A 26,764-nucleotide genomic window follows, 5' to 3' on the forward strand; every position below is an offset into this window, starting at 1 on the left:
CTCCTCTGTAAAGGCAGCAGACAGGGTTTCCTCGTACTCTTCATCCTAGATGAATATGTTTCAGTATATTTAAACTGCCATTTTGCAAGATCTTTGGAGTGTTGCCTACTTACAAGGTATGTTGTGGCATGAGGGGGTCCAGCAGGCAGAGAGCACCATCACAATCTGTTGGGTGACAACAAAAAAAGACATGATGGGGAAATAAAGATGAACAAAAGGAGGCTTAAAGAGATATATAGGCCTCGGCATATTATATATTAGGAAGGAAGTGGTATCTTGAGGGGTGAGCTCTGAAGAGGAGCTCCTCCAGGGATTCCCTCAGCCACTGGCCTCCCAACATTCTGGCTTAGGGCTCCTCTGCCTCTATTAAAGGTGGAGGTGCTGGGCCACCACCCGTTTTACAGGCATCTGCCTTCTTTCTGTTGGCTGAGTAAAGTCTGTCTTAGTTTAGCCTTAATTATTTGACAGCACATGATATGGGTGAGAAGACATTTATGTGTTTGAAAACAGCATTATGTTGGGAATAAAACACCTGCACAGTCAAATGGCCACTTGATATTTACTGTACAATGTCACACATGATCGAAATTACGTTAAGAAATGTATTGATTAACAATTAAATTGGCAGCGGTCTTACCCGATTGGACAATGTTTTTATATTTCTCTTTCAGCTGCTGCCAAGAGCGCTTCTCCCCCGCGGAATTGCACCCAAACGAAATAAATTAATAAGCTCCCATCAAGCAGTATTCCCTTGCAATAATATTGTGATGACAAAGACGTTTGAACTTACGCATTCACTTGAGCAGCAATCTTCTTCCACGCCGCCTCCCTCTCTTTAGCAGCCGCTGCGCTGTTGCATTTTTTTTTTTTAATACGTTCATATTCGCCATATGATCGGATCAATACTTCCTGCTCCACTGGCGTCAAAAACTCCGCCCTCCGCGTCTCAGTTGTCATGGTGACTCGTTGAATCGGGGCTCTATTGATGCGGTCTTTTTAGAGTCGTGGTGCACGCGCTTGACTCCAGGTGAAACTACTCCGAGTTCATCAAACTGATCAAAATCCGGCGTCGTGAAACCGAAAACTCCGCGTTTTCTGTCTCAGTGTAACTCAATTCAGAGCTCGGTGTTAAGCCCATGGCTTCTTAAACCTGCTTCGTGAAACGGACCCATTATATACTTCAACAAAAACAATAACAAGCTGTTAAAGAACTACTCAGCAATTTGTTTAATGTTCAACACAACCTAACATACACGTAAAAAATCAGCCTGTTAGTGATTTAATTACACTGCAATGAAGTAAAATGTGTTTTAATGTTTCAACATTGGAAGAACACGTTGTTTTCTGCTTTTTTTGTCTCTTCTTTTTTTTCATTGGAAAAATTATGTGACTATGATTGCTGCAGTGATTCAAGAAAAACAACAATGACCATAGACGGATAACAACTGGTATTATTTACAATGTGAATGAAGCTACAGAGGTCTTGTTTTCTTTTTTTCTTGACAGTGGCAGGAGCAGTAAAGTCACAGCATCCTTGTAGTTAAAAAGGTTTCCAAACTTGTGCACAAAGTTATGCTCAGTAACATTCAAGAAAATAATCTCATAATAATTTGAAATGTATATAGCTGGCATTAACTTTGAGAGCAGATTACAGATCAGTAATACAATCCCATGGTTTTGCTGTTGCCATAGCAACAACAATCAAAGGATGCAATGTATGTCCAGACTACAGCTTGGTCGATTTATTTTCTGGATGTATGTCTGACTCCTTTAGCATCTTTTTGGTCTTCATTGGCATCTTATTTCTGTGGGAAACATACAGAGAGGTTTGTGTTAGTATTTTAAGAGATGCTATTGAATAAACATCTATAGAAACAAAGCAAATTCATAATGTAAAATGATTATAATTACTGTGCTTTCTGGACTAACCTTCTGATTTTATTTGCTCTTATATATATATTTCCTTTCATGGTTGACTATGTTATCATCCAGAGGACAACTGGAAATGGGTTTAACTTTGAAAAATTCTAAAGATGAGTTATCATGCTTTTTTATGTGTGACGTTTTATTTAACAAAGGTTTGGACACCACTGACTGTCCAAATATGGAGATACTGTTCCTACAATTTGTTTGTCGCTGCTTACCTGTTGTCTTCAGCCTCGTCAGTTGTATCAGGAAGCTCTTTATTTCTCGTCTCAGGGAGCACGAAGGCAAGACCTCCACTGATGAGTGAAAGGCTGCCAAAGACTATGGTGGGTATGGACCAGTGGTACACAGCCAACATGTTGAGCAGTGGAGCCAGCAACCCTCCGGATCGGCTCACGATAGAGCCCAAACCAGACGCTGTCTGTCTGAAACATAACACAACACAATAGAGCATATTACTCCTGTCCTGGGGTCCGTTTCACGAAGCAGGTTTAAGGATTACCCCAGGTTATTGAACACCGAGTTGAGGGAAATGCGGGATTTTCCGTTTCACAAAGGGAGGTAACTCAAACCGGAGGAAGCGGGGTAACTCAAGCCTGTTTCACGAAGCGGTGTAACGTCAACTCCCGGTCAGTTACCGGGGCAACAGACGCTCTAGAACTAACCTGGTCGGGAGCAGGTTTTTGTCAGTGAACACGGAGTTTTGCTCTGGCTCCGCCTCCTTTCCGACGGACACGGGATTTCATTTCCTCATTCAGCGGGGGAGTTTTGGTGAAACAGTTCTGCAGTGCCTTATTCCCGAGGCAAATTAGACGTCAACTTTATTCCCTCAATATGGAATGTGCTTTTGATAATGATCCGATTGATGAAGGCGCAGCATTACTTCGCCGAGAATTTAATATTCGCATCATCAGACCGCGCGTAGATGTACTGGCATTTGCAGACACCTTCCTTTTTGAGCGGTACCGTTTTACTGCAGAGACCATTATGTACATCCACAGTTTAATCGCTCTGTACATTAGCAACATCACCAGCCGGAGCCTTGCCCTGACGTCATAGCAGATATTGTGTGTTGCGCTGAGTTTCCTCGCAAATGGCAGAGCTGTCAGAGACACCATATGCCATCATCACTTCGGGGTCTGATCACCACCACCACCAAATAAAGACATGATGCACAATTAATTTGGTCTTTTTTAATTCCTACAAATACAAGAGCTAGTTTAGTTAATGTAGTTAGTAGATAGCATAATTCACCTGGGACTGTACACCCACCCTTAACTTGTGCTCCAGTAGTTCAATTTACACATCTGCATTTCCTTAGCAGTGTTTTCCATCTTCTGGAGCAGGTGGAGTCTATAGATCTGTTTTACAGATAACTAGGAGGACATTCAAATATTACAGTTGGACATGAATTCCACAGAATGAACCTCTGGTGTTTACTGAACATCTGTCTCACTGTCAGTCCTTGCAGTGGATGTTGAGGTACCCTCCTGCTGCTGCCCAGCCATGCCCTGTTAAAAATAATGTGTCAATACTTCAGTGTAGACAAAATATCACTCTTTATTCCACCACAATGTTTCAGAAATGTAAACAGGATGAGAACTATCATACCTCTATAGGCCTTTGTGGGTCCTCCTCTGTGAAGGCAGCAGACAGGGTTTCCTGTACTCTTCATCCTAGATGAATATGTTTCAGTATATTTAAACTACCATTTTGGAAGATCTTTGGAGTGTTGCCTACTTACAAGGTATGTTGTGGCATGAGGGGGTCCAGCAGGCAGAGAGAACCATCCCAATCTGTTGGGTGACAAAAAAAAGACATGATGGGGAAATAAAGATGAACAAAAGGAGGCTTAAAGAGATATATAGGCCTCGGCATATTATATATTATGAAGGAAGTGGTATCTTGAGGGCTGAGCTCTGAAGAGGAGCTCCTCCAGGGATTCCCTCAGCCACTGGCCTCCCAACATTCTGGCTTAGGGCTCCTCTGCCTCTGTTAAAGGTGGAGGTGCTGGGCCACCACCCGTTTTACAGGCATCTGCCTTCTTTCTGTTGGCTGAGTAAAGTCTGTCTTAGTGTAGCCTTAATTATTTGACAGCACATGATATGGGTGAGAAGACATTTATGTGTTTGAAAACAGCATTATGTTGGGAATAAAACTCCTGCACAGTCAAATGGCCACTTGATATTTACTGTACAATGTCACACATGATCGAAATTACGTTAAGAAATGTATTGATTAACAATTAAATTGGCAGCGGTCTTACCCGATTGGACAATGTTTTTATATTTCACTTTCAGCTGCTGCCAAGAGCGCTTCTCCCCCGCGGAATTGCACCTAAAAGAAATAAATTAATAAGCTACCATCAAGCAGTATTCCCTTGTAATAATGTTGCGATGACAAAGACGTTTGAACTTACGCATTCACTTGAGCAGCAATCTTCTTCCACGCCGCCTCCCTCTCTTTAGCAGCCGCTGCGCTGTTGCATGTTTTTTTTTTAATACGTTCATATTCGCCATATGATCGGATCAATACTTCCTGCTCCACTGGCGTCAAAAAACTCCGCCCTCCGCGTCTCAGTTGTCATGGTGACTCGTTGAATCGGGGCTCCATTGATGCGGTCTTTTTAGAGTCGTGGTGCACGCGCTTGACTCCAGGTGAAACTACTCCGAGTTCATCAAACTGATCAAAATCCGGCGTCGTGAAACCGAAAACTCCGCGTTTTCTGTCTCAGTGTAACTCAATTCAGAGCTCGGTGTTAAGCTCATGGCTTCTTAAACCTGCTTCGTGAAACGGACCCCTGAAGGCAATTTGAACTTCTACTAGTCAGAGAATGGTTTAATGGAGACAGTGGTGGAGTTTAGAGAGGCAAGCTTGAGTCCAGATGTTTTCAAGTTGAATCCCACTGAGGAAATATGTGAAATATTAGATCAGTAATGAATTGATTGAATATTATTCAATGATGAACTCAATAAGCTTCTGAGATCGACTCAGGCGTGAGAGAGGAGCATTGTACTAATATGCTGCAAAAAATGTAAAAGATTACAAGTCAGGGCAATGTCTGACTGCTTTTAAAACTCGATTACAAACTATTGTCTTATGCTGACGGTTAATATCATTTAAAGCAATTTAAATTCAAAGGACCCATGATATCCTGTTTTTGGATTATAATAGCAATGTTGTGATGTTATGCAATAGGATTCTAGTGTTCATATATGCTTTATTTGACTGTCAATCGAAATACTTCCCAAATTTGCCTCATTAGAACAGTCACATCGATCAGTACTGACACAGACAAAAAGAGATTTCTCACCGAAAAGATGTTGGAAACAGTTCTTGAACATACACACTGCACACGGATCCTGCCCAGTTACTGAAAATACGTCCTGCTGTCGCTAATACTGTAACAGCCACAGCATTGCCTTAAACAGAAGAGAAAAGACACGTAGTGTAAGACAAATGTTTCCAGTAACTCTGCTTACGATATAGTTCACATAGCAATGTTTATTATATATTTTCAATAGCTACGTATATCATAAAGCTCAGAATTGCTCCACTCATTCCTATTTTCCCATGACACTCAAACACTGGTTCACTAAATCACTGCCTTTGACTTGCAGCACCAGCTGCCCTCCGACACAGACTGCTTTTGCTATTCTTATTCTCAACAAAGTGGAAGTTTCATCCAGACTGACACACTTCCTGTTCAGCTCACACTTGAAATAGCAAATGGAATTGTTCACAGTTGTGCAGCCGTGGGCGTGTTGGTCTTAAAATAAGTTGAGTTTAGAAACAATGGAGCGTAACTATTTTGAGACAATGAAAAGCTACTGCAGCATTGACCAAATGGATCGTCCTCCACATGCAGATACAGGCTAACTTGCTTTGTACCCTGGAGGTTACAGTCTAGATTTGAGAAAAGTTGAACAAATGTCATCATCTCCAGACAAATCCAGATCCATTGGGCTGATATCGAAGAAAATGAGCAATTTAGGTGAGCTGATAACATTTAGATCAGCAGTTACTGTCTTTATGTTTAAACATTTCAGTTTGATATCATTAAATGTTTGTCAATTTAGATGTAAAATGTAGTGTTTTCCCAGTGAGTTGGCTCAATGGCCCTGATGGGGACAGTGAATGTTTTTTTTTTTTAGTCAAGCTGCTTTAAGGTTTTAAACTTTCAAGGTTCTTTTTCACCCTTTCTTATTTCGATTGGCACTAAATAAATGACGTGTGAATGTTGACATGTGTCCCAGGAGGTTACTACCTTCAGGAAAAGCGAGGAGTAATAGGCACAAAACTCCAGCAATCAGAAGTGTTGACATCAGTGACACTTTTCTCCCGAACACCTCCAACAGCCAAATGCACAGAAGGTGTGCTGGAACTTCACTCACGCCAAATATAGCCTGCGTCAAGAAGATGCTCAGGCCAAACTTTCCCACATTAAATGAAAGGCAGAAGTAGGTAAGATTCAATGAAAACCTGTAAACAGGAAAATAAATGAAGCATCAGTCACACAACCCAAATTTAAAAAACAAATTTACTATGTATAAGTTAAATATCCCTATAGAATTTGATTTAGTAAATTATTTACAGGCGCAGTTCAATTGACATGGTGCAATATCACTTACCATCCCAGTATTAAAGCAAAGAAATATTTCCTAAGTATAGATGATTGGAGAAGAAGGATTATGCCTCTTTTTTCCTCTTTTTCCTTCACAACAATCTGTAAAACACAGGAGTGGACAACATCATGCTCACATTTACTCATGTCAGCAAATCATGTAAACAGAATCCACGACAGTGAATTTGAATCTTTGTTGTTCAGTATGTTTGCTGGAAAATAGCTGCTTTTTGAAAACAATAATGTAAGATGTACCGCCCCCCCAATGTCTCAGGTGAAAGTACCGTGTCCAGCAGAGACTCTGGGACAGTGCACCCATTGATGGCTGCCGCTTTCTTAATCAGCTCTTTTGCCTCCTCAGTTCTTCCCATATCCAACAGCCACCTGGCCGACTCTGGAATGAACCTGTCCACAAAGCAGACACACTTTAGGAATCCCACTATTCTTTCCCATTCCCATCATCAAGGTCTTAAAGCTCACCACATGTAGAGAGCAACCAGTCCATGCAGAGCCGTGATGATGAGTTGAGCCAGTCTCCAGTTTCTGATGAAGTAGATCATAGCAGCCAGGAGACAGTTTCCCAACGCGCCACACATCTGAGCCATACACGCACCCCATGATCTCTTGGACATCCCGATCCACTCAGTAGCTACAAGCAGGAAACCAGTAATCAGCTTCTCTCAGCATACGAAGATGCAACATACAGAAATTATGACAACTGAATAGATCAAAACAAAATAAGCAATAGTAACAAATACATTTAAGTTGTCGTCTTGTTTATAACCACAAGGTGTTGATGAAATTCTTTGCTGTCTTAATGGTGGATCAAAAAATATTCTATATTGTTTTTAGGAGACACATTAGATGCTTTAAAATACGTTTGCATGGATCCATTTATAATTATAGTTGCTGTGTAACACAGTGGACAGTAGGAGTCAGTAAATCATTACTTCACAGAAACAGCAACATGTTACTGAGAGCAGTGCTACTGGAGCACTTCCTGTACAAATAGCTGAGACAAAATAAAGCTGTGAGATAGAACACGTTGCATCACGTGATCGGAATCAGTAATTAACTTTAACCTTGATATCACACATCCTCCAGAATATAGTGCGTCCATGTTTTGATGCTTATTGTTGATTATTTAAGTATAAAAACATTGATATTGTGCACATTTCTTCAAATAGAAATGTGATCAAGGCTGTGATGGTTTGAAGAAGCTGCATGTATGTTTCCTGTGGAGCAACTTGCAGGCAATCAGATGAAAATATGTTAATGGTAAAACAAAACAAAACATTAAAAATGACAGGTCCCTGCATACATTGCACATTTTTGTTGAACCTATGTAGATTTTTATATTTTTCTGAGATTGTTTTGTATGATATTATATCATATATAATAGACAGAAAACACACTGGGCATAAGGAGGCCAATCCAAATATATAATAAATGTATAATGTAAGATTTATACATTTTTACCTCCATAATAGAGGAACAAAGCCACTCATAGGCAAATCTCAACTCTGCTGACACACAAGTAATACACTGAGGAACAATAAGTTCCCCATTCAACCTCACGCTGCAGAATCCCAACAATCCTCTTGGCTCAGGTGCAGCAACTCAAATAGTTTATCTTTTTATTGTTCTCTGTTGTTCATGTGTAATCAGTTTCATTCTTTTGAGGACTACTTGGTTACATTTATTTATTAGATTTCTTCATAAATGACTTGTCATTTTGGTATCAAGATAGAAGTGAATAGATTTCATTACAGATTTTGAATTTGAATGGTAAAGTATACTGTACCCAGAATGATGCTGTTAGGTCGATAGCTTCCATAGCCTATCCCAACTATGAACTGGGACGCCAAATATAAGTAGAAGTTTGGAGACAATGCGGTTGTCAAAACAAATATCACTGTTATGAAAAGTGGGATCTGAGTGGCTCGTTTACGACCAAACCTGCAACAGAGAAGACCTTTCAAATATGTTCTCAATTCCATGAATGAAGATAGTCTGATACTGTTTATATTAACTTAAAAAAACAAAATCTGTCATGGAGTACATGTTTTCACTTACGATTCAGCAAATGGTCCGAGCAAGAGACATCCAACAACAACACCAGCCATAAATACTGTTTGTGCAACTTGTACCAAGTTAGACTTATCACAGACTAAATCAAACTGTGGAGGGAAGAATCCACAATTATTAGCAAAAAGGATCATAAAAAAAGAAAGTAAATCTTGCCTTTATGTTTGCATCAGGAGTGATCAGATTGATCACTTACGTCAGTGACAATGGTGGTCTTGTACAGCAGACTGTTGTACTTCCATCCATCCTGGCAGCCAGTGGTCTGGTTCAGTCCAAACTCCCTGATGGCGTCAACGTCCCAGTCCACAGGGACGAACATCCGACACCTGCTGAAGGAGCCGTCGTCCTCCCGGGGCAGAGTGAGGTTCAGCTGCTCCTCGCTGGTCAGGTTGGGATTGACCCCGAGGATCCAGTCGGTGTTACAGTGTCTCTCTGGGTCCGATTCTGTAAAATAGATGCTGGCGAACTGAAAAGGCATGATAACGTTTGGAAGACAAAGAGCAAGAAGGAGGATCTTCTGGAAAAGTCCAAAATCTCCAATATTCTGGAGAATTTCTTCAAATCCAGCCATGTTCAGAGCTCTGCCTGTCCTCAGAGATGCTGCCGGAGGATGACCTTTAAACAAAGCCTACCGACATTAATGTTTAAACCTTGGACTGTGTGCTTCAGGAGGGGTGAGACAGCGTTTTCTCTTTGGTGGAATGAACTACTTTCTAAGACCAAATCAAACAGTGTTAGCAACCATAACAGAAGCAACGCTCTCACAGCCATGAGAAAAATAATAAGAATAAATACCAAAAAAGTTGTTTTTGGGTATTTCAAGATCATATCAAAACACAATGTGTCAACGAATAACTCTTTGCAAATTGTAAAACACATTTTTAGTCTGTAGATCTTTAACTTTTACAATGTAACACTCATAATCTCTCCCCTTCAATTTGAGGTGGCATAGGCTGGTTACATAATGATCAACAAAACAACATATTAAAGTATTTTGAAGTGGGCATGTAATATTATTGAAGAACGTAGTGGAGAACAAAAAAAAAATCACAAATCTGTTAAAAGAACGTTTAAACTTTTACTCTATGTTTGAAGATGTCACGGATCACACACAGAGACTCAGTTGCGGACAGACACGGCAAACAGGGATTCTCTCAGAGTACTTTTAATAAATGAGGTGACAATGAACACAAACCAAAACATAAGCAAGCAGAACTCCAAGAGCCAGAATTAAAGACGTACGGACTAAACCTAGAAACTACAAACTTAAGCCCAACCAAACAGTACTCCAGAATAAACAATATAGAACCACTACACAGACTATGAAAACACCCCAACCAAACTATCAGGACCCAGCGGGAGACTAAGGGAGCACACTGCCTGGTACGAAGCGGAGCGGGATGAATGGCGTGGTCGACGCTGGAGACCCACGGAGGTGGCGTGGGCTGCAGCCAGGAGGATGGTTGTCCGGGAGTCCTGTGCGGAAGGTGTAGGAACGGGGCAACGAGCTGAGTCTCATGCAGGAGCTTGGTGCAGCAGGGTGGGTCAAGAGCTGCAGCCGAGGAGAGACAAACTTTAACGCAGGGAAAAACAGACTGAGTCGAAGTCAGGCAGAACAGAGTTCAACTAACGGTAGGTAGTTTTACGGTCCGACAGCGAGTCTTCATCTGCTGCCAGCTTTATAGAGAGAGGTGCATGTTGAGTGAAGCCACACCCTGCTGCAGGTGAGAGCACTCAGGAAATCAGCACTGCACTTGTCCACACCTCACACAGCATGCAGCACACGCCCACCTAGGAAAAAGGAAAGGAGGGAGGGGGAAGGGAAAAATGCTGCCACTAGGCAGAGCCAGAGGTGGAGGTCATGACAGTACCCCCCCCTCTATGTGCACCTCCGGGTGCACACGTGAAGCGGTCTGGCCGTCGTCTCTTCAGGTCGCGGATCAGCTCGGGGTCCAGAATTTGGCGACGGGGTACCCAGCTGCGTTCTTCAGGGCCATACCCCTCCCAATCCACCAGAAACTGAAGTCCGCGACCCCGTCGGCGCACATCCATAAGGCGTCTTACTGTGTACGCAGGTGCGTCGTCCACCATCCTGGGTGGTGGAGGGGGACGGACAGGGGGGGCCAGAGTGCTCTCTCTGACAGGTTTCACTTGGGACACATGAAAAGTCGGATGGATCCTCATGGAGGCAGGAAGTTTGAGCCGCACCGAACTAGGGTTAACAATCTTGTCTACCTCAAATGGTCCAACAAACCGTGGTGCCAGCTTCCGAGATTCCACCTTCAGGGGAACATCCTTGGCCCGGAGCCAAACCTTTTGACCTGGCATATACACTGGAGCAGGAGTGCGTCTGCGATTTGCCTGTTGTTCCATTCTCTGGTTTGACTGAGTTAGTGAGGCCCTGGCCTTCTTCCACGTCCTCTCGCATCTCTTGATGAAACCCTGAATGGATGGGACAGCAATCTCCTCTTCCTGAGATGGGAACAATGGCGGCTGGTACCCGAGGGAGCACTGGAAGGGCGACAAGCCAGAGGAAGAGTTAGGTAGCGTGTTGTGAGCGTACTCTACCCATGAAAGCTGAGAACTCCAGGCAGTGGGGTTTTCTGCCGTGACACATCTCAGCAGGGTTTCCAGGGACTGGTTCGCCCGCTCCGTCTGACCATTTGACTGTGGATGAAACCCAGATGTTAAACTGACTGTGGCACCCAGAGCCTTGCAGAACAGCCTCCACACCTCCGACGTAAACTGAGGTCCACGGTCTGACACAATATCCACTGGTATCCCATGGATCCTGAAGACTTGTGCTACCATTGTCTCAGCCGTCTCTTTAGCAGAGGGGAGTTTAGGAAGAGCGATAAAATGTGCCGCCTTAGAAAACCGATCGACCACAGTTAAAATTGTTGTATTACCGTCGGAAGGAGGCAATCCTGTAATGAAGTCCACCGCAATGTGTGACCAGGGCCGGTGTGGTACAGGTAGAGGCTGCAGTAGACCAGAGCTGGGCTTGGTCGAGGACTTTTGACAGGCACAGACAGAGCAGGCAGCGACAAACTCCTTGGTGTCCTTCTCCATGGTTTCCCACCAAAACCTCTGCCTCAGTACACCAAGGGTACGGGCAGCTCCAGGATGGCAGGTCAGACGAGACGAGTGGGCCCATTGGAGAACCTGTGAGCGAACAGAGGTAGGGACAAATAGGGTCCTGGGTGGACCAGTACCTGGATTGTCTGACTGGTCCGGTGCACTCTGTACCAGGTTCTCGATCTCCCATGTCAGAGAGGCAACTAGGCAGGTCTTGGGCAGGATGGTCTCAGGTTCTCTGGACTGCTCCTCCCTGGAGTGCAGACGGGACAGGGCATCAGGCTTCACATTCCTGGATCCGGGGCGGTACGTGAGGGTGAACTGGAAGCGACCAAAAAATAATGCCCAGCGAGCCTGTCTCGAATTGAGCCTCCTGGCGGAGCGGACATATTCCAGGTTCTTGTGGTCCGTCCACACCACAAACGGTTGTTCCGCCCCCTCCAACCAGTGTCGCCACTCCTCCAGGGCCATCTTCACTGCCAGCAACTCTCGGTTTCCCACATCATAGTTCTGTTCCGCTGGGGAGAGACGACGGGAAAAGAAGGCACATGGATGCAGCTTACCATCACTCGGGCTGTGCTGAGATAATACTGCTCCCACACCAGTATCAGATGCATCCACTTCGACGATGAACTGCAGCGTTGGGTCGGGTTGAACTAATATTGGCGCCGAGGTAAACCGGTCCTTCAATGACTGGAAGGCTTGGGCTGCTTCAGTGGTCCAGGAGAAGGTTCGAGAGGTGGAGGTCAGAGTGGTTAGGGGTGCAGCCACTTTGCTGTAATCCCTTATAAACCTCCGATAAAAGTTGGCAAACCCTAAAAACCGCTGAAGTTGTTTCCGGGTTTCAGGTTCTGGCCAATCTTTTACTGCAGACAGTTTCTGAGGATCCATCCTTAGCTCCCCCCGTGAGATCACATATCCGAGGAAGGATGTAGTAGAGGTGTGAAATTCACATTTCTCTGCCTTCACAAACAACCGGTTCTTGAGGAGTCGTTCCAGGACTTGTCGGACATGCAGGGTGTGCTCCTCTGGGGTCTGGGAGTAGATAAGGATGTCGTCGAGGTAAACAAAAACAAACCGGTTTATCATATCCCGAAGGACATCATTGATTAGACTTTGGAAGACAGCAGGGGCATTAGTGAGCCCAAAGGGCATCACTAGGTACTCAAAGTGTCCCAGCGGAGTGTTGAAAGCTGTCTTCCATTCGTCCCCCTGGCGGATCCGGATGAGGTGGTAGGCATTTCTGAGGTCGAGTTTGGTGAAGATGTTGGCACCATGTAATGAGGAAAATGCCGAGTTGATCAGAGGTAGGGGATATGGATTCTTCACAGTGATCTCATTCAGGCCACGAAAGTCTATGCAGGGACGTAGGGTGCCATCCTTCTTGTCCACGAAGAAAAACCCTGCACCCACCGGAGAGGAGGATGGTCTGATGATCCCTGCAGCCAGCGAATCACGAATGTAATCCTCCATGGCAGTCTGTTCAGGCTTGGACACATTATATAGGCGGCTTTTGGGAAGGGTCGCCCCCGAAAGGAGCTCAATAGCACAGTCATAAGGGCGATGTGGGGGAAGAGAGAGTGCACTCTCCTTACAAAACACAGGTGCCAGGTCGTGATACTCTGGAGGAACCTTGGACAGGTCCACAGGAACAGGTGACCGGTGAAGATCAGCTGTCGCAGGTGTCAGGGCAGATCGAAGGCAGCTGGCATGACACTGGGGGCTCCATGATGAAACCTTGTCTCTGCTCCAATCTATCTGGGGATTGTGCAGCTTCAACCAGGGGTAACCCAGGACTACAGGTGGGTTGGAGTGATCTATAATATGAAACCTCAGACTTTCATGATGATTGCCAGCCAACACCAACCTTACAGGGACGGATCGGAACCGGACTTGGGCTAATGGAAGGCCATTTAGTGCTCGGGCCTCAACAGGAACTTTGAGAGGCTCGATCGGGATCTGGAGCTGCTCAGCGAGTTGACTGTCCAGGAAGTTTTCTTCGGCGCCAGAGTCAATTAACACAGTCACTGGGACAGGCTGAACTCGCCAGCAGAGAGATGCGGCCAGCTGGAGACGTGGAGGGGAGGAGGTCATGGTTCGTCTCACCTGGATTCCTCCTGTTACTGGTGAGCCACCCCTTTTGCTGGACGGTTGGGGCAGGTGGCAATGTAATGGCCAGTCTGGCCACAGTACAGACAAGCGTTCGTGGCTTGGCGTCGTTTCCTCTCTTGAGGTGTGATGTGCGCCCACCCAATCTGCATTGGCTCCGGTTCAGTTTCAGATGACGGGGAGTTCACTGGACTTGCCTGAACCGGGTTCGGGAAGCGGGTTGCAGTTGGTCGGAATTGCTGGCTGCGTTCTCGTCTGCGTTCCCGTAGACGATTATCCAAATTAATTGTCAGAGCGACGAGGGTATCCAGGTTTGCAGCCTCCTCTCGTGTGGCGAGTTGGTCCTTCAACTCCTCGTTGAGGCCTCGATAGAAGGCATTCTGCAGGGCTGCATCATTGAATCCACTCTCCACGGAAAGAGTACGGAATTCTATTGCAAATTCCGCTGCACTCCTGGCCCCCTGCCGCAAGGTGGTAAGGCGGTTTCCGGCATCCCGGCTCCGAACAGGGTGGTCAAATATCTTCTTCATCTCATTGGTGAAGGCGGAATATGAGGAGCATATTTCGCCTTGCCTCCCCCAAACAGATGCTCCCCAATCCCACGCCGGGCCCTTCAACAACCCAACCAAATAAGCTATTCGAGACCTATCAGAAGCATAAGACATAGGCTGTAACTCAAAAACCAAGGAAACCTGAGTGAGAAACGCTTGACAGGAACCCAAGTCTCCGGCGTAGCGTTCCGGTGTGGGCACAGCAGGTTCACGAGGAAAAGGGAGTGGTGAAGGATTCGTGTTGGGAGATGCCGAACTAGGAGTGGGAACAGTAACTACTGGGGCAGCTGAGGAAGTAGTCATAACTGTGGCTAAAGAATTAACCTTGCTGGTTAGCTGAGAGACTTGATTTAATAAAGCATGGTTACTCTCTACCAAAGTGCGTAGTAGCATGTCGTGGTGACCCAACATGGCGCCATGACTGGCCATAGCCTGTTCCAGGCCTGGTGCCTGAGAGACCTGATCAGCGCCGGTCACATTGTCCGCTGAGTTCATCTTGGTCGGACCGTACTGTCACGGATCACACACAGAGACTCAGTTGCGGACAGAGACACGGCAAACAGGGATTCTCTCAGAGTACTTTTAATAAATGAGGTGACAATGAACACAAACCAAAACATAAGCAAGCAGAACTCCAAGAGCCAGAATTAAAGACGTACGGACTAAACCTAGAAACTACAAACTTAAGCCCAACCAAACAGTACTCCAGAATAAACAATATAGAACCACTACAAAGACTATGAAAACACCCCAACCAAACTATCAGGACCCAGCGGGAGACTAAGGGAGCACACTGCCTGGTACGAAGCGGAGCGGGATGAATGGCGTGGTCGACGCTGGAGACCCACGGAGGTGGCGTGGGCTGCAGCCAGGAGGATGGTTGTCCGGGAGTCCTGTGCGGAAGGTGTAGGAACGGGGCAACGAGCTGAGTCTCATGCAGGAGCTTGGTGCAGCAGGGTGGGTCAAGAGCTGCAGCCGAGGAGAGACAAACTTTAACGCAGGGAAAAACAGACTGAGTCGAAGTCAGGCAGAACAGAGTTCAACTAACGGTAGGTAGTTTTACGGTCCGACAGCGAGTCTTCATCTGCTGCCAGCTTTATAGAGAGAGGTGCATGTTGAGTGAAGCCACACCCTGCTGCAGGTGAGAGCACTCAGGAAATCAGCACTGCACTTGTCCACACCTCACACAGCATGCAGCACACGCCCACCTAGGAAAAAGGAAAGGAGGGAGGGGGAAGGGGAAAATGCTGCCACTAGGCAGAGCCAGAGGTGGAGGTCATGACAGAAGAGTCTCGCGCTTGATTTCAGGTTTATCAGGATTAGCCAAAGAAAACAAGACATATCAACTGATAAATCCATGACAGAAATGTGTGGAATTCGTAGAAATGACAACAGGAGAGTGCATTCTATCACAACCCCAGTGACAGGTTCTGCAGGGAACAGGGAACAGAGTCCATGCACTCATGCCAACTCAGGATCAACTCAAGTTAAAAACAGCCTTTAGAAGTGTCGACTGTAGAAACCCTTCCTCCTCCATCACATGACTTTAACCCCAGTGAAGCTTTGTGAAATCATCTGTCGGCTGAGGAAGTGATGGATTGTTCTCATCATGACGAAGCTCATCAAAACACCTGATAATGGGTGTCAAACAAATTTAATAATAATTGAACCTACTTTATATCTGGATTTTCCTTTGTATGTCCTTCATATTTTTTTTGAGTTTATTTATTCATTAGTTTTTTTTTCTGCCATTTAACCTCAGCTGTGCTTCCCCATCCATCAATTCAAGGTTGTGGGTCAGATCCTGGGCTGGACGATCACAAGTTAAACACAGAGAAACACAGTCATACACACTGCCTGTGCATTTTTGTGGGAAATTTCAGTTCCTGGAAAAAAAAAACCAAACAAAAAGCAAAACATTGACTTATTATTGGATTACATCAAGGACGAGGACTATTCGAGTATCCTCCAGCTTCTGTGAAAAAACTAATACAGTGTTATACAAAAGAAAGAATGGATTAAAAAGTGGAAGCAGGCAGGTAGATTTGTTTGCAAACTGTGGAATTTACAATGTGACCACATGTGTGTACTTTCTACCTTGATGATAGAGCTGAAGGATTATATAACAACACCATCAAGCAATCTTTGAATGGTCCTCAGCTGATAAGAAGTTAAAGTGAAGAGGATGGTCAACTCACGTTTATGGTAACTGACCGTTGTATTTTTAGTTGTGCTATAAAAATATGACTGGTTTCTCACTATGAAAAACGTGTGGAACACAATGTTTGACGTCGTGTGTGCACCCCTTACCATGATGGATGTTTTCACGTAAGGCAGATGTTGCAGCAAAACATCACAGAAAGGTGGTTTCACTGCTGGCAGCTGGGCGAATGGCGCTGATGAAATGTGGCTGACACAGTGCTTGCAGTTATTATTATTTTTATTATTTTTTTAACTTAAACCAATTTATCCATCTTCGACACTGCTTAGGAAAATTATTTTCATCTCCACCCCTTTGGCAGGACTCTGTGCCATGTTCATTCCTGCTGTGCCTGAAGGTACTCACCGTGCTTCGACGACCAAAGTCAGGGTTTCAAGATACATCTTAATTGAGTTGCTTTTTTAAAAATTATTTGTAGGCTATGCTGTTACCTGTTTAGCAGCTGCAGCAAATTCCTTCCTGTTATGGGCTGGTGCTGTCATCTCTATCTATCTCCAAGAGTTGGTTTCAACATCAGGCCGGTTGGTGTCAACAATGAATAATATTGAGACCAGTAGGAAGAAGAAGAAGAAGAAGAAGAAGAAAATGAATTCAGCAAGTGTGTTGACTCAACTTTTTTAAACTTATTCAGACAAACAGCGACAGCTTTGGGATCCATATGTGCAGTGCAAGAGCAGGTGGATCGATGGCTCCCGTGTTAAACATGCTTGCTGTGTATCGCCTGCTGCAGTCCCAAGCAACATGGTGCTCGTCATGGGAACGCTCAGCTTTTTGCTGCCTGAGACCAAAGAAAAGGAGTTTCCTGAGACGGCTGAAGAGGCCGAAAAAAGGTGAGTGTTCTCAATCAATAATGGCAAATACACATCTCCAGCACTTCCTCATTTTATCTTCTAAACTGCTTGATCATGTGTTTGCTGTTGTGCCACAGAAATGTAACCACCTCAACAGCAGTGACAGTTCGTTTTTTTTGTGACACCTCAGAATCAGGGGAAATAACCAATAGATGTCATTTATATAGGATAAGGTCTTCTGAAACAGACCAAAGTAAATAGATAATTAACAACCTATTGGCTAGCTTCAAGAAAAAACCCTAAATGATACGAGATTTTCACTGGATGTCTTTGAAATGTTTTCACATTCCTGTTTTTGAATCTTGCCTATTAAACACCAGTGGTTTGTAAACAAATGTGTTTTCATTTGACAAGTGAGATTAACTGTAGTTAATTTATGTATTCATTCAGTTTTACAGAAACAACTCAAATGTCCAAAAAGGATGTCAGACATTAATCAATTGCCTAATAAAATAGAAACATTATATTATGTCATATTATATATCATATTTTTTAATCGTGAATTCTGACTGTTACACAGACATTGTAAGGAAAAGATGAATCTTATAAAGGCTTCAACAAAAAAAATAACAAGCTGTTAAAGACTCAGCAATTTGTCGAACTTTCAACATAATCTAACATACACATAAACAATCAGCCAATGAGTGATTTAATGACGCTGTAATGAAGTAAAGTGTTTTTTAATGTTTCAACATTGGAGGAACAAGTTTTTTAATGCTTTTTGTATCTCTTCTTTTTTTCCATTGGAAAAATTATGTGACTATGATTGCTGCAGCGATTCAAGAAAAACAACAATGACCATAGACGGATAACAACTGGTATTATTTACAATGTGAATAAAGCTACAGAGGTCTTCTTTTCTTTTTTTCTTGACAGTGGCAGGAGCAGTAAAGTCACAGTATCTTTGTAGTTAAAAAGGTTTATGAACATGTGCACAAAGTTATGCTCAGTAACATTCAAGAAAATAATCTCATAATAATTTGAGCTGTATATAGCTGGCATTAACTTGGTTAACAAGGTTTTGCTGTTGCCATAGCAACAACAATCAAAGGCTGGAATGTATATCCAGACAACAGCTTGGTCGATTTATTTTGTGGATGTATGTCTGATTCCTTTAGCATCTTTTTGGTCTTCATTGGCATCTTATTTCTGTGGGAAACATACAGAGAGGTTTGTGTTAGTACTTTAAGAGATGCTATTGAATAGACATCTATAGAAAAGTCATCATGGAGTTTTTCCACTGTAATTAGAGCTGGTGTTGTGTCTCAATCATATTATTGTTATATCAAAGAAATGGGTTTAACTTTGAAAAACTCTAAAGATGAGTTATCAAAATATGGAGATACTGTTCCTACAATTTGTTTGTCACTGCTTACCTGTTGTCTTCAGCCTCGTCAGTTGTATCAGGAAGCTCTTTATTTCTCGTCTCAGGGAGCACAAAGGCAAGACCTCCACTGATGAGTGAAAGGCTGCCAAAGACTATGGTGGGTATGGACCAGTGGTACACAGCCAAGATGTTGAGCAGTGGAGCCAGCAACCCTCCGACTCGGCTCGCGATAGAGCCCAAACCAGACGCTGTCTGTCTGAAACATGACAACACAACACACATCACATTAAATCACTTCATTCTGACTATATAGGGTTACTTACTGCATATGGACATGTGATTTTACACAGGATTTCCTTGATTAATAATAACACATCCCCTTTGAACTGCTACCTCATTGTGGTGGGGGAGATTGAGTACCCATATGATCCTTGGAGCTATGTTGTCGGGGGGCTCTATGCCCCCCGGTAGGGTCTCCCAAGGCAAACAGATCCTCTGTGATGAGTTCAACATACCCCTATGAACAACTAACCAAAGAGAAGAGACACATCGCCCGGTAAGGTGCAGTCTGGGGTTGGGTCTCGTATGTGAGCGCCTGGTGGCCGTGCCCTTTCCCACGGGACCCGGCCTGGCTCAGCCCGAATGGACGACACGGGCCCCTCATCCTCTTCCTCCTATGAGCCCACCACCCACAGAGGCTACGTGAAGGGGGTCGGGTGCAGTGTGGATTGGGTGACAGTCGACGGCAGGAGCCTCGACGACCCAATCCCCGGACACAGAATCTGGTTTTTGGGTCATGGAACGTGACCTTGCTGGGGGGTAAGGAGCATGAACTTTTGCAGGAGGTTGAGAGATTAGATATGGTCGAGCTCATCTTCACGCGCAGCTTGGACTCTGGAACCCAGTTCTTTGAAAGGGGCTGGACACTCCACTTTTCTGGAGTTGCCCGCGGTGAGAGGTTGCGGGCTGGTGTGGGCTTGCTTATTGCCCCACAGCTCAGCCACCACGTGTTGGAGTTCACCCCGGTGAACGAGAGGGTCGCATCCCTACGCCTTCGAGTAGGGGACAGGTCTCTGACTGTTGTCTCGGCCTATAGACCGAACAGCAGTTCAGAGTCCCCGACCTTCTTGGAGTTCCTTGGAGGGGTGCTGGATAGTGCTCCAACTGGGGACTCCATTGTTCTACTGGGGGACTTCAACGCCCACATGACGAACGACGGTGAGACTTGGAAAGGGGTGATTGGGAGGAACGGCCTCCATGATCTGAACCCGAGCGATGTTCTGTTATTGGACTTCTGTGGAGCCACAGTTTTTCCATAAGGAACACCATGTTCGAGCTCAGGGGTGTCCATAAGTGCACGTGGCACCAGGACACCCTGGGCCGGGGGTCGATGATAGACTTTGTGGTTGTGTCATCTGATATTCGGGCACGGGTGAAGAGAGGGGCAGAGCTCTCAACTGATCACCACCTGGTGGTGAGTTGGATGTGCTGGATGGGGAGGAGGCCGGACAGACTTGGTAGGCCCAAATGTGTCATGAGAGTCTTTTGGGAACGCCAGGCTGAGCCCTCTGTATATGCAGCCTTCAACTCCCACCGCCGGGAGAGCGTCTCACGTATCCCGGAGGAGGCTGGAGATATGGAGTCCGAGTGGACCATGTTCTCCACTTCCATTGTCAAAGCTACTGCTCTGAGCTGTGGTCGCAGAGTCTCTGGTGCCGCGGACAGTGTGTGCGTGTGTGTGTGTGTGTGTGTGTGTGTGTGTGTGTGTGTGTGTGTGTGTGTGTGTGTGTGTGTGTGTGTGTGTGTGTGTGTGTGTGTGTGTGTGTGTGTGTGTGTGTGTATTGTGTGTATGAAATGTCCTTCATGAACAAAACTTCCTTGCTTTGCTCATGTGTTCACAGCTTGTTCCCTCCAGTCATACGACACCTTTTTGACTCACTGACTGAAATCAAGTCTTTTGAATATAATAGCAATGTTGTGATGTTGCGCAACAGGATTCTGGTGTTCATATATGCTTTATTTGACTGTCAATTGAAATACTCGCAAATTTGCCTCATTAGAACAGTCACATCGATCAGTACTGACACAGACAAAGAGAGATTTCTCACCGAAAAGATGTTGGGAACAGTTCTTGAACATACACACTGCACACGGATCCTGCCCAGTTACTGAAAATACGTCCTGCTGTCGCTAATATTGTAACAGCCACAGCATTGCCTTAAACAGAAGAGAAAAGACACGTAGTGTAAGACAAATGTTTCCAATAACCCTGTCTATGATATAGTTCACATAGCGATGTTTATTATGGCCAGATTCAGCAACAGAAGGACTTGGTTAAATTCAGGAAAAGTTATTATTTTGCAATAGCTACTTATATCATAAAGCTGAGAATTGCTCCACTCATGCCTATTTTCCCATGACACTCAAACACTGGTTCACTAAATCACTGCCTTTGACTTGCAGCACCAGCTGCCCTCCGACACAGACTGCTTTTGCTATTCTTATTCTCAACAAAGTGGAAGTTTCATCCAGACTGACACACTTCCTGTTCAGCTCACACTCGAAATAGCAAATGGAATTGTTCACAGTTGTGCAGCCATGGGCGTGTTGGTCTTAAAATAAGTTGAGTTTAGACTCAATGGAGGAGTGTAACTATTTTGAGACAATGAAAAGCTATTGCAGCACTGACCAAATGGATCGTCCTCCACATGCAGATACAGGCTAACTTGCTCTGTACCCTGGAGGTTTTAGTCTAGATTTTAGAAAAGTTGAACAAATGTCATCATCTCCAGTCAAATCCAGATCCATTGGGCTGATATCGAGGAAAATTATCAATTTAGGTGAGCTGATAACATTTAGATCAGCAGTTACTGTCTTTATGTTTAAACATTTCAGTTTGATATCATTAAATGTTTTCAATATCATTCAAATTAGGTGTACAATGTAGTGTTTTTACAGTGAGTTGGCTCAATGGCCCTGATGTGGACAGTGAATGTTTTTTTTTAGTCAAGCTGTTTTAAGGTTTTAAACTTTCAAGGTTCTTTTTCATCCTTTCTTATTTCGATTGGCACTAAATAAATGACGTGTGAATGTTGACATGTGTCCCAGGAGGTTACTACCTTCAGGAAAGGCAAGGAGTAACAGGCAGAAAACTCCAGCAATCAGAAGTGTTGACATCAGTGACACTTTTCTCCCGAACACCTCCAACAGCCAAATGCACAGAAAGTGTGCTGGAACTTCACTCAGGCCAAATATAGCCTGCGTCAAGAAGATGCTCAGGCCAAACTTTCCCACATTAAATGAAAGGCAGAAGTAGGTAAGATTAAACGAAAACCTGTAAACAGGAAAATAAATGAAGCATCAGTCACACAACCCAAATTTAAAAAACAAACTTACGATGTATAAGTTAAATGTTCCCATGGAATTTGATTTAGTAAATTATTTACAGGCACAGTTCAATTGACATGGTGCAATATCACTTACCATCCCAGTATTAAAGCAAAGAAATATTTCCTAAGTATAGATGATTGGAGAAGAAGGATTATGCCTATTTTTTCCTCTTTTTCCTTCACAACAATCTGTAAAACACAGGTGTGGATAACATCATGCTCACATTTACTCATGTCAGCAAATCATGTAGACAGAATCCACGACAGTGAATTTGAATCTTTGTTGTTCAGTATGTTTGCTGGAAAATAGCTGCTTTTTGAAAACAATAATGTAAGATGTACCGCCCCCCAATGTCTCAGGTGAAAGTACCGTGTCCAGCAGAGACTCTGGGACAGTGCGCCCATTGATGGCTGCCACTTTCTTAATCAGCTCTTTTGCCTCCTCAGTTCTTCCCATATCCAACAGCCACCTGGCCGACTCTGGAATGAACCTGTCCACAAAGCAGACACACTTTAGGAATCCCACTATTCTTTCCCATTCCCATCATCAAGGTCTTAAAGCTCACCACATGTAGAGAGCAACCAGTCCATGCAGAGCCGTGATGATGAGCTGAGCCAGTCTCCAGTTTCTGATGAAGTAGATCATAGCAGCCAGGAGACAGTTTCCCAACGCGCCACACAGCTGAGCCATACACGCACCCCATGATCTCTTGGACATCCCGACCCACTCAGTAGCTACAAGCAGGAAATCAGTAATCAGCTTCTCTCAGTATACGAAGATGCAACATACAGAAATGATGACAACTGAATAGATCAAAACAAAACAAAAGCAATAGTAACAAATACATTTTAGTTGTTGTCTTGTTTATAACAGCAACCTGTTGATGAAATTCGTTGCTGTCTTAATGGTGGATCAAAAAATATTCTATATTGTTTTTAGGAGACAGATTAGATGCTTGAAAAAAAAGTTTGCATGGATCCTTTTATACTTATAGTTGCTGTGTAACACGGTGGAGAGTAGGAGTCAGTAAATCATTACTTCACAGAAACAGCAACATGTTACTGAGTGCAGTGCAACTGGACCACTTCCTGTACAAATAGCTGAGACAAAATAAAGCTGTGAGATAGAACACGTTGCATCACGTGATCGGAATCAGTAATTAACATTAACCTTGATATCACACATCCTCCAGAATATAGTGCGTCCATGTTTTGATGCTTATTGTTGATTATTTAAGTATAAAAACATTGATATTGTGCACATTTCTTCAAATAGAAATGTGATCAAGGCTGTGATGGTTTGAAGAAGCTGCATGTATGTTTCCCGTGGAGCAACTTGCAGGCAATCAGATGAAAATATGTTAATATTAAAATGACAGGTCCATGCATATATTGGACATTTTTGATGAATTAATGCAGATTTTTGTGTTTTGCTGAGATTGTTTTGTATGATATTATATCAGATATAATAGATAGAAAAACACACTGGGGATAAGGAGGCCAAACCAAATATATTATAAATGCATAATATAAGATTTTTACCTCCATACTAGAGGAACGAAGCCACTCATAGGCAAATTTCAAGTCTGCTGACACACAAGTAATACACTGAGGAACAATAAGTCCCCATTCAACCTCACGCTGCAGAATCCCAACAATCCTCTTGGCTCAGGTGCAGCAACTCAAATAGTTTATCTTTTTATTGTTCTCTGTTGATCATGTCTAATCAGTTTCATTCTTTTGAGGACTACTTGGTTACATTTATATTGGATTTCTTCATAAATGACTTGTTGTCATTTTGATATCAAGATAGAAGTGAACAGATTTCATTACAGATTTTGAATTTTCAGTATACTGTACCCAGAATGATGCTGTTAAGTCGATAGCTTCCATAGCCTATCCCAAGTAGGAACTGGGACGCCAAATATAAGTAGAAGTTTGGAGACAATGCGGTTGTCAAAACAAATATCACCGTTATGAAAAGTGGGATCTGAGTGGCTCGTTTACGACCAAACCTGCAACAGAGAAGACCTTTCAAATGTGTTCTCAATTCCATGAATGAACATAGTCTGATACTGTTTATATTAACTTAAAAAAACTAAATTTGTCATGGAGTACATGTTTTCACTTACGATTCAGCAAATGGACCAAACAAGAGACATCCAACGAGGGCACCAGTCATAAATAGTGTTAGTGCCACGTGTACCAAGTTAGACTTATCACAGACTAAATCAAACTGCGGAGGGAAGAATCCACAATTATTAGCAAAAAGGTTCATAAAAAAAAAAGTAAATCTTGCCTTTATGTTTGCATCAGGAGTGATCAGATTGATCACTTACGTCAGTGACAATGGTGGTCTTGTACAGCAGACTGTTGTACTTCCATCCATCCTGGCAGCCAGTGGTCTGGTTCAATCCAAACTCCCTGATGGCGTCAACGTCCCAGTCCACAGGGACGAACATCCGACACCTGCTGAAGGAGCCGTCGTCCTCCCGGGGCAGAGTGAGGTTCAGCTGCTCCTCGCTGGTCAGGTTGGGATTGACCCCGAGGATCCAGTCGGTGTTACAGTGTCTCTCTGGGTCCGATTCTGTAAAATATATGCTGGTGAACTGAAAAGGCATGATAACGTTTGGAAGACAAAGAGCAAGAAGGAGGATCTTCTGGAAAAGTCCAAAATCTCCAATATTCTGGAGAATTTCTTCAAATCCAGCCATGTTCAGAGCTCTGCCTGTCCTCAGAGATACTGCCGGAGGATGACCTTTAAACAAAGCCTACCGACATTAATGTTTAAACCTTGGACTGTGTGCTTCAGGAGGGGTGAGACAGCGTTTTCTCTTTGGTGTAATGAACTACTTTCTAAGACCAAATCAAACAGTGTTAGCAACCATAACAGAAGCAACGCTCTCACAGCCACGACAAAAATAATAAGAATAAATACCAAAAAGGTTGCTTTTGGGTATTTCAAGATCATATCAAAACACAATGTGTCAACAAGATCTTTAACTTTTGTAGATCTTTAACTTTTACAATGCAGCACTCATAATCTCTCCCCTTCAATTTTAGGTGACATACACTGGTTACATAATGATCAACAAAACAACATATTAAAGTATTTTGAAGTGGGCATGTAATATTATTGAAGAACGTAGTGGAGAACAAAAACAAAAAAATCACAAATCTGTTAAAAGAACGTTTAAACTTTTACTCTATGTTTGAAGAGTCTCGCGCTTGATTTCAGGTTTATCAGGATTAGCCAAAGAAAACAAGACATATCAACTGATAAATCCATGACAGAAATGTGTGGAATTCGTAGAAATGACAACAGGAGAGTGCATTCTATCACAACCCCAGTGACAGGTTCTGCAGGGAACAGGGAACAGAGTCCATGCACTCATGCCAACTCAGGATCAACTCAAGTTAAAAATAGCCTTTAGAAGTGTCGACTGTAGAAACCCTTCCTCCTCCATCACATGACTTTAACCCCAGTGAAGCTTTGTAAAATCATCTGTCGGCTGAGGAAGTGATGGATTGTTTTCATCATGACGAAGCTCATCAAAACACCTGATAATGGGTGTCAAACAAATTGAATAATAATTGAACCTACTTTATATCTGGATTTTCCTATGTATTTCCTTCATATTTCTTTTGAGTTTATTTATTCATTAGGTTTTTTTTTCTGCCATTTAACCTCAGCTCTGCTTCCCCATCCATCAATTCAAGGTTGTGGGTCAGATCCTGGGCTGGACGATTACAAGTTAAACGCAGAGAAACACAGTCATACACACTGCCTGTGCATTTTTGTGGGAAATTTCAGTTCCTGGAAAAAAAAACTAAACAAAAAACAAAACATTGACTTATTATTGGATTACATCAAAGACGAGGACTATTCGAGTATCCTCCAGCTTCTGTAAAAAAACTAATACAGTGTTATACAAAAGAAAGAGTGGATTAAAAAGTGGTAGCAGGCAGGTAGATTTGTTTGCAAACTGTGGAATTTACAATGCGACCACATGTGTGTACTTTCTACCTTGATGATACAGCTGAAGGATTATATAACAACACCATCAAGCAATCTTTGAATGGTCCTCAGCTGATAAGAAGTTAAAGTGAAGAGGATGGTCAACTCACGTTTATGGTAACTGACCGTTGTATTTTTAGTTGTGCTTTAAAAACATGACTGGTTTCTCAATATGAAAAACGTGTGGAACACAATGTTTGACGTCGTGGTGTGCACCCCTCACCATGATGGATGTTTTCACGGAAGGCAGATGTTGCAGCAAAACTTCACAGAAAGGCGGTTTGACCGCTGGCAGCTGGGCGAATGGCGCTGATGAAATGTGGCTGACACAGTGCTTGCAGTTATTATTATTTTTATTATTTTTTAACTTAAACCAATTCATCCATCTTCGACACTGCTTAGGAAAATTATTTTCATCTCCACCCCTTTGGCAGGACTCTGTGCCATGTTCATTCCTGCTGTGCCTGAAGGTACTCACCGTGCTTCGACGACCAAAGTCACGGTTTCAAGATACATCTTAATTGAGTTGCTTTTTTAAAAATTATTTGTAGGCTATGCTGTTACCTGTTTAGCAGCTGCAGC

General features: G+C 43.5%; 2 protein-coding genes across 2 annotated transcripts; both read right to left on the reverse strand.

The window, feature by feature from the left end:
• Window positions 1-1,726: 1,726 nt before the first annotated feature.
• Window positions 1,727-9,209, reverse strand: slc22a13a (solute carrier family 22 member 13a; the record flags this gene model as incomplete). Its single annotated transcript, XM_080503066.1, has 10 exons — window positions 1,727-1,805; window positions 2,145-2,351; window positions 5,240-5,348; window positions 6,194-6,408; window positions 6,558-6,652; window positions 6,835-6,955; window positions 7,031-7,199; window positions 8,355-8,509; window positions 8,627-8,730; window positions 8,835-9,209. The coding sequence occupies 10 exons, from the start codon at window positions 9,207-9,209 to the stop codon at window positions 1,727-1,729; spliced, it is 1,629 nt and encodes a 542-aa protein (XP_080359192.1).
• A 4,627-nt stretch (window positions 9,210-13,836) lies between these two features.
• Window positions 13,837-24,878, reverse strand: LOC308135191 (solute carrier family 22 member 13-like; the record flags this gene model as incomplete). Its single annotated transcript, XM_080503067.1, has 13 exons — window positions 13,837-14,436; window positions 14,752-14,886; window positions 15,137-15,269; window positions 18,520-18,597; window positions 18,825-19,031; window positions 20,884-20,992; window positions 21,895-22,109; window positions 22,259-22,353; window positions 22,535-22,655; window positions 22,731-22,899; window positions 24,025-24,179; window positions 24,297-24,400; window positions 24,504-24,878. The coding sequence occupies 13 exons, from the start codon at window positions 24,876-24,878 to the stop codon at window positions 13,837-13,839; spliced, it is 2,496 nt and encodes an 831-aa protein (XP_080359193.1).
• Window positions 24,879-26,764: the final 1,886 nt, after the last annotated feature.

This window comes from Blennius ocellaris (genome assembly GCF_963422515.1).
Source record: "Blennius ocellaris genome assembly, chromosome: 10".
Taxonomy (NCBI): Eukaryota; Metazoa; Chordata; class Actinopteri; order Blenniiformes; family Blenniidae; genus Blennius; species Blennius ocellaris.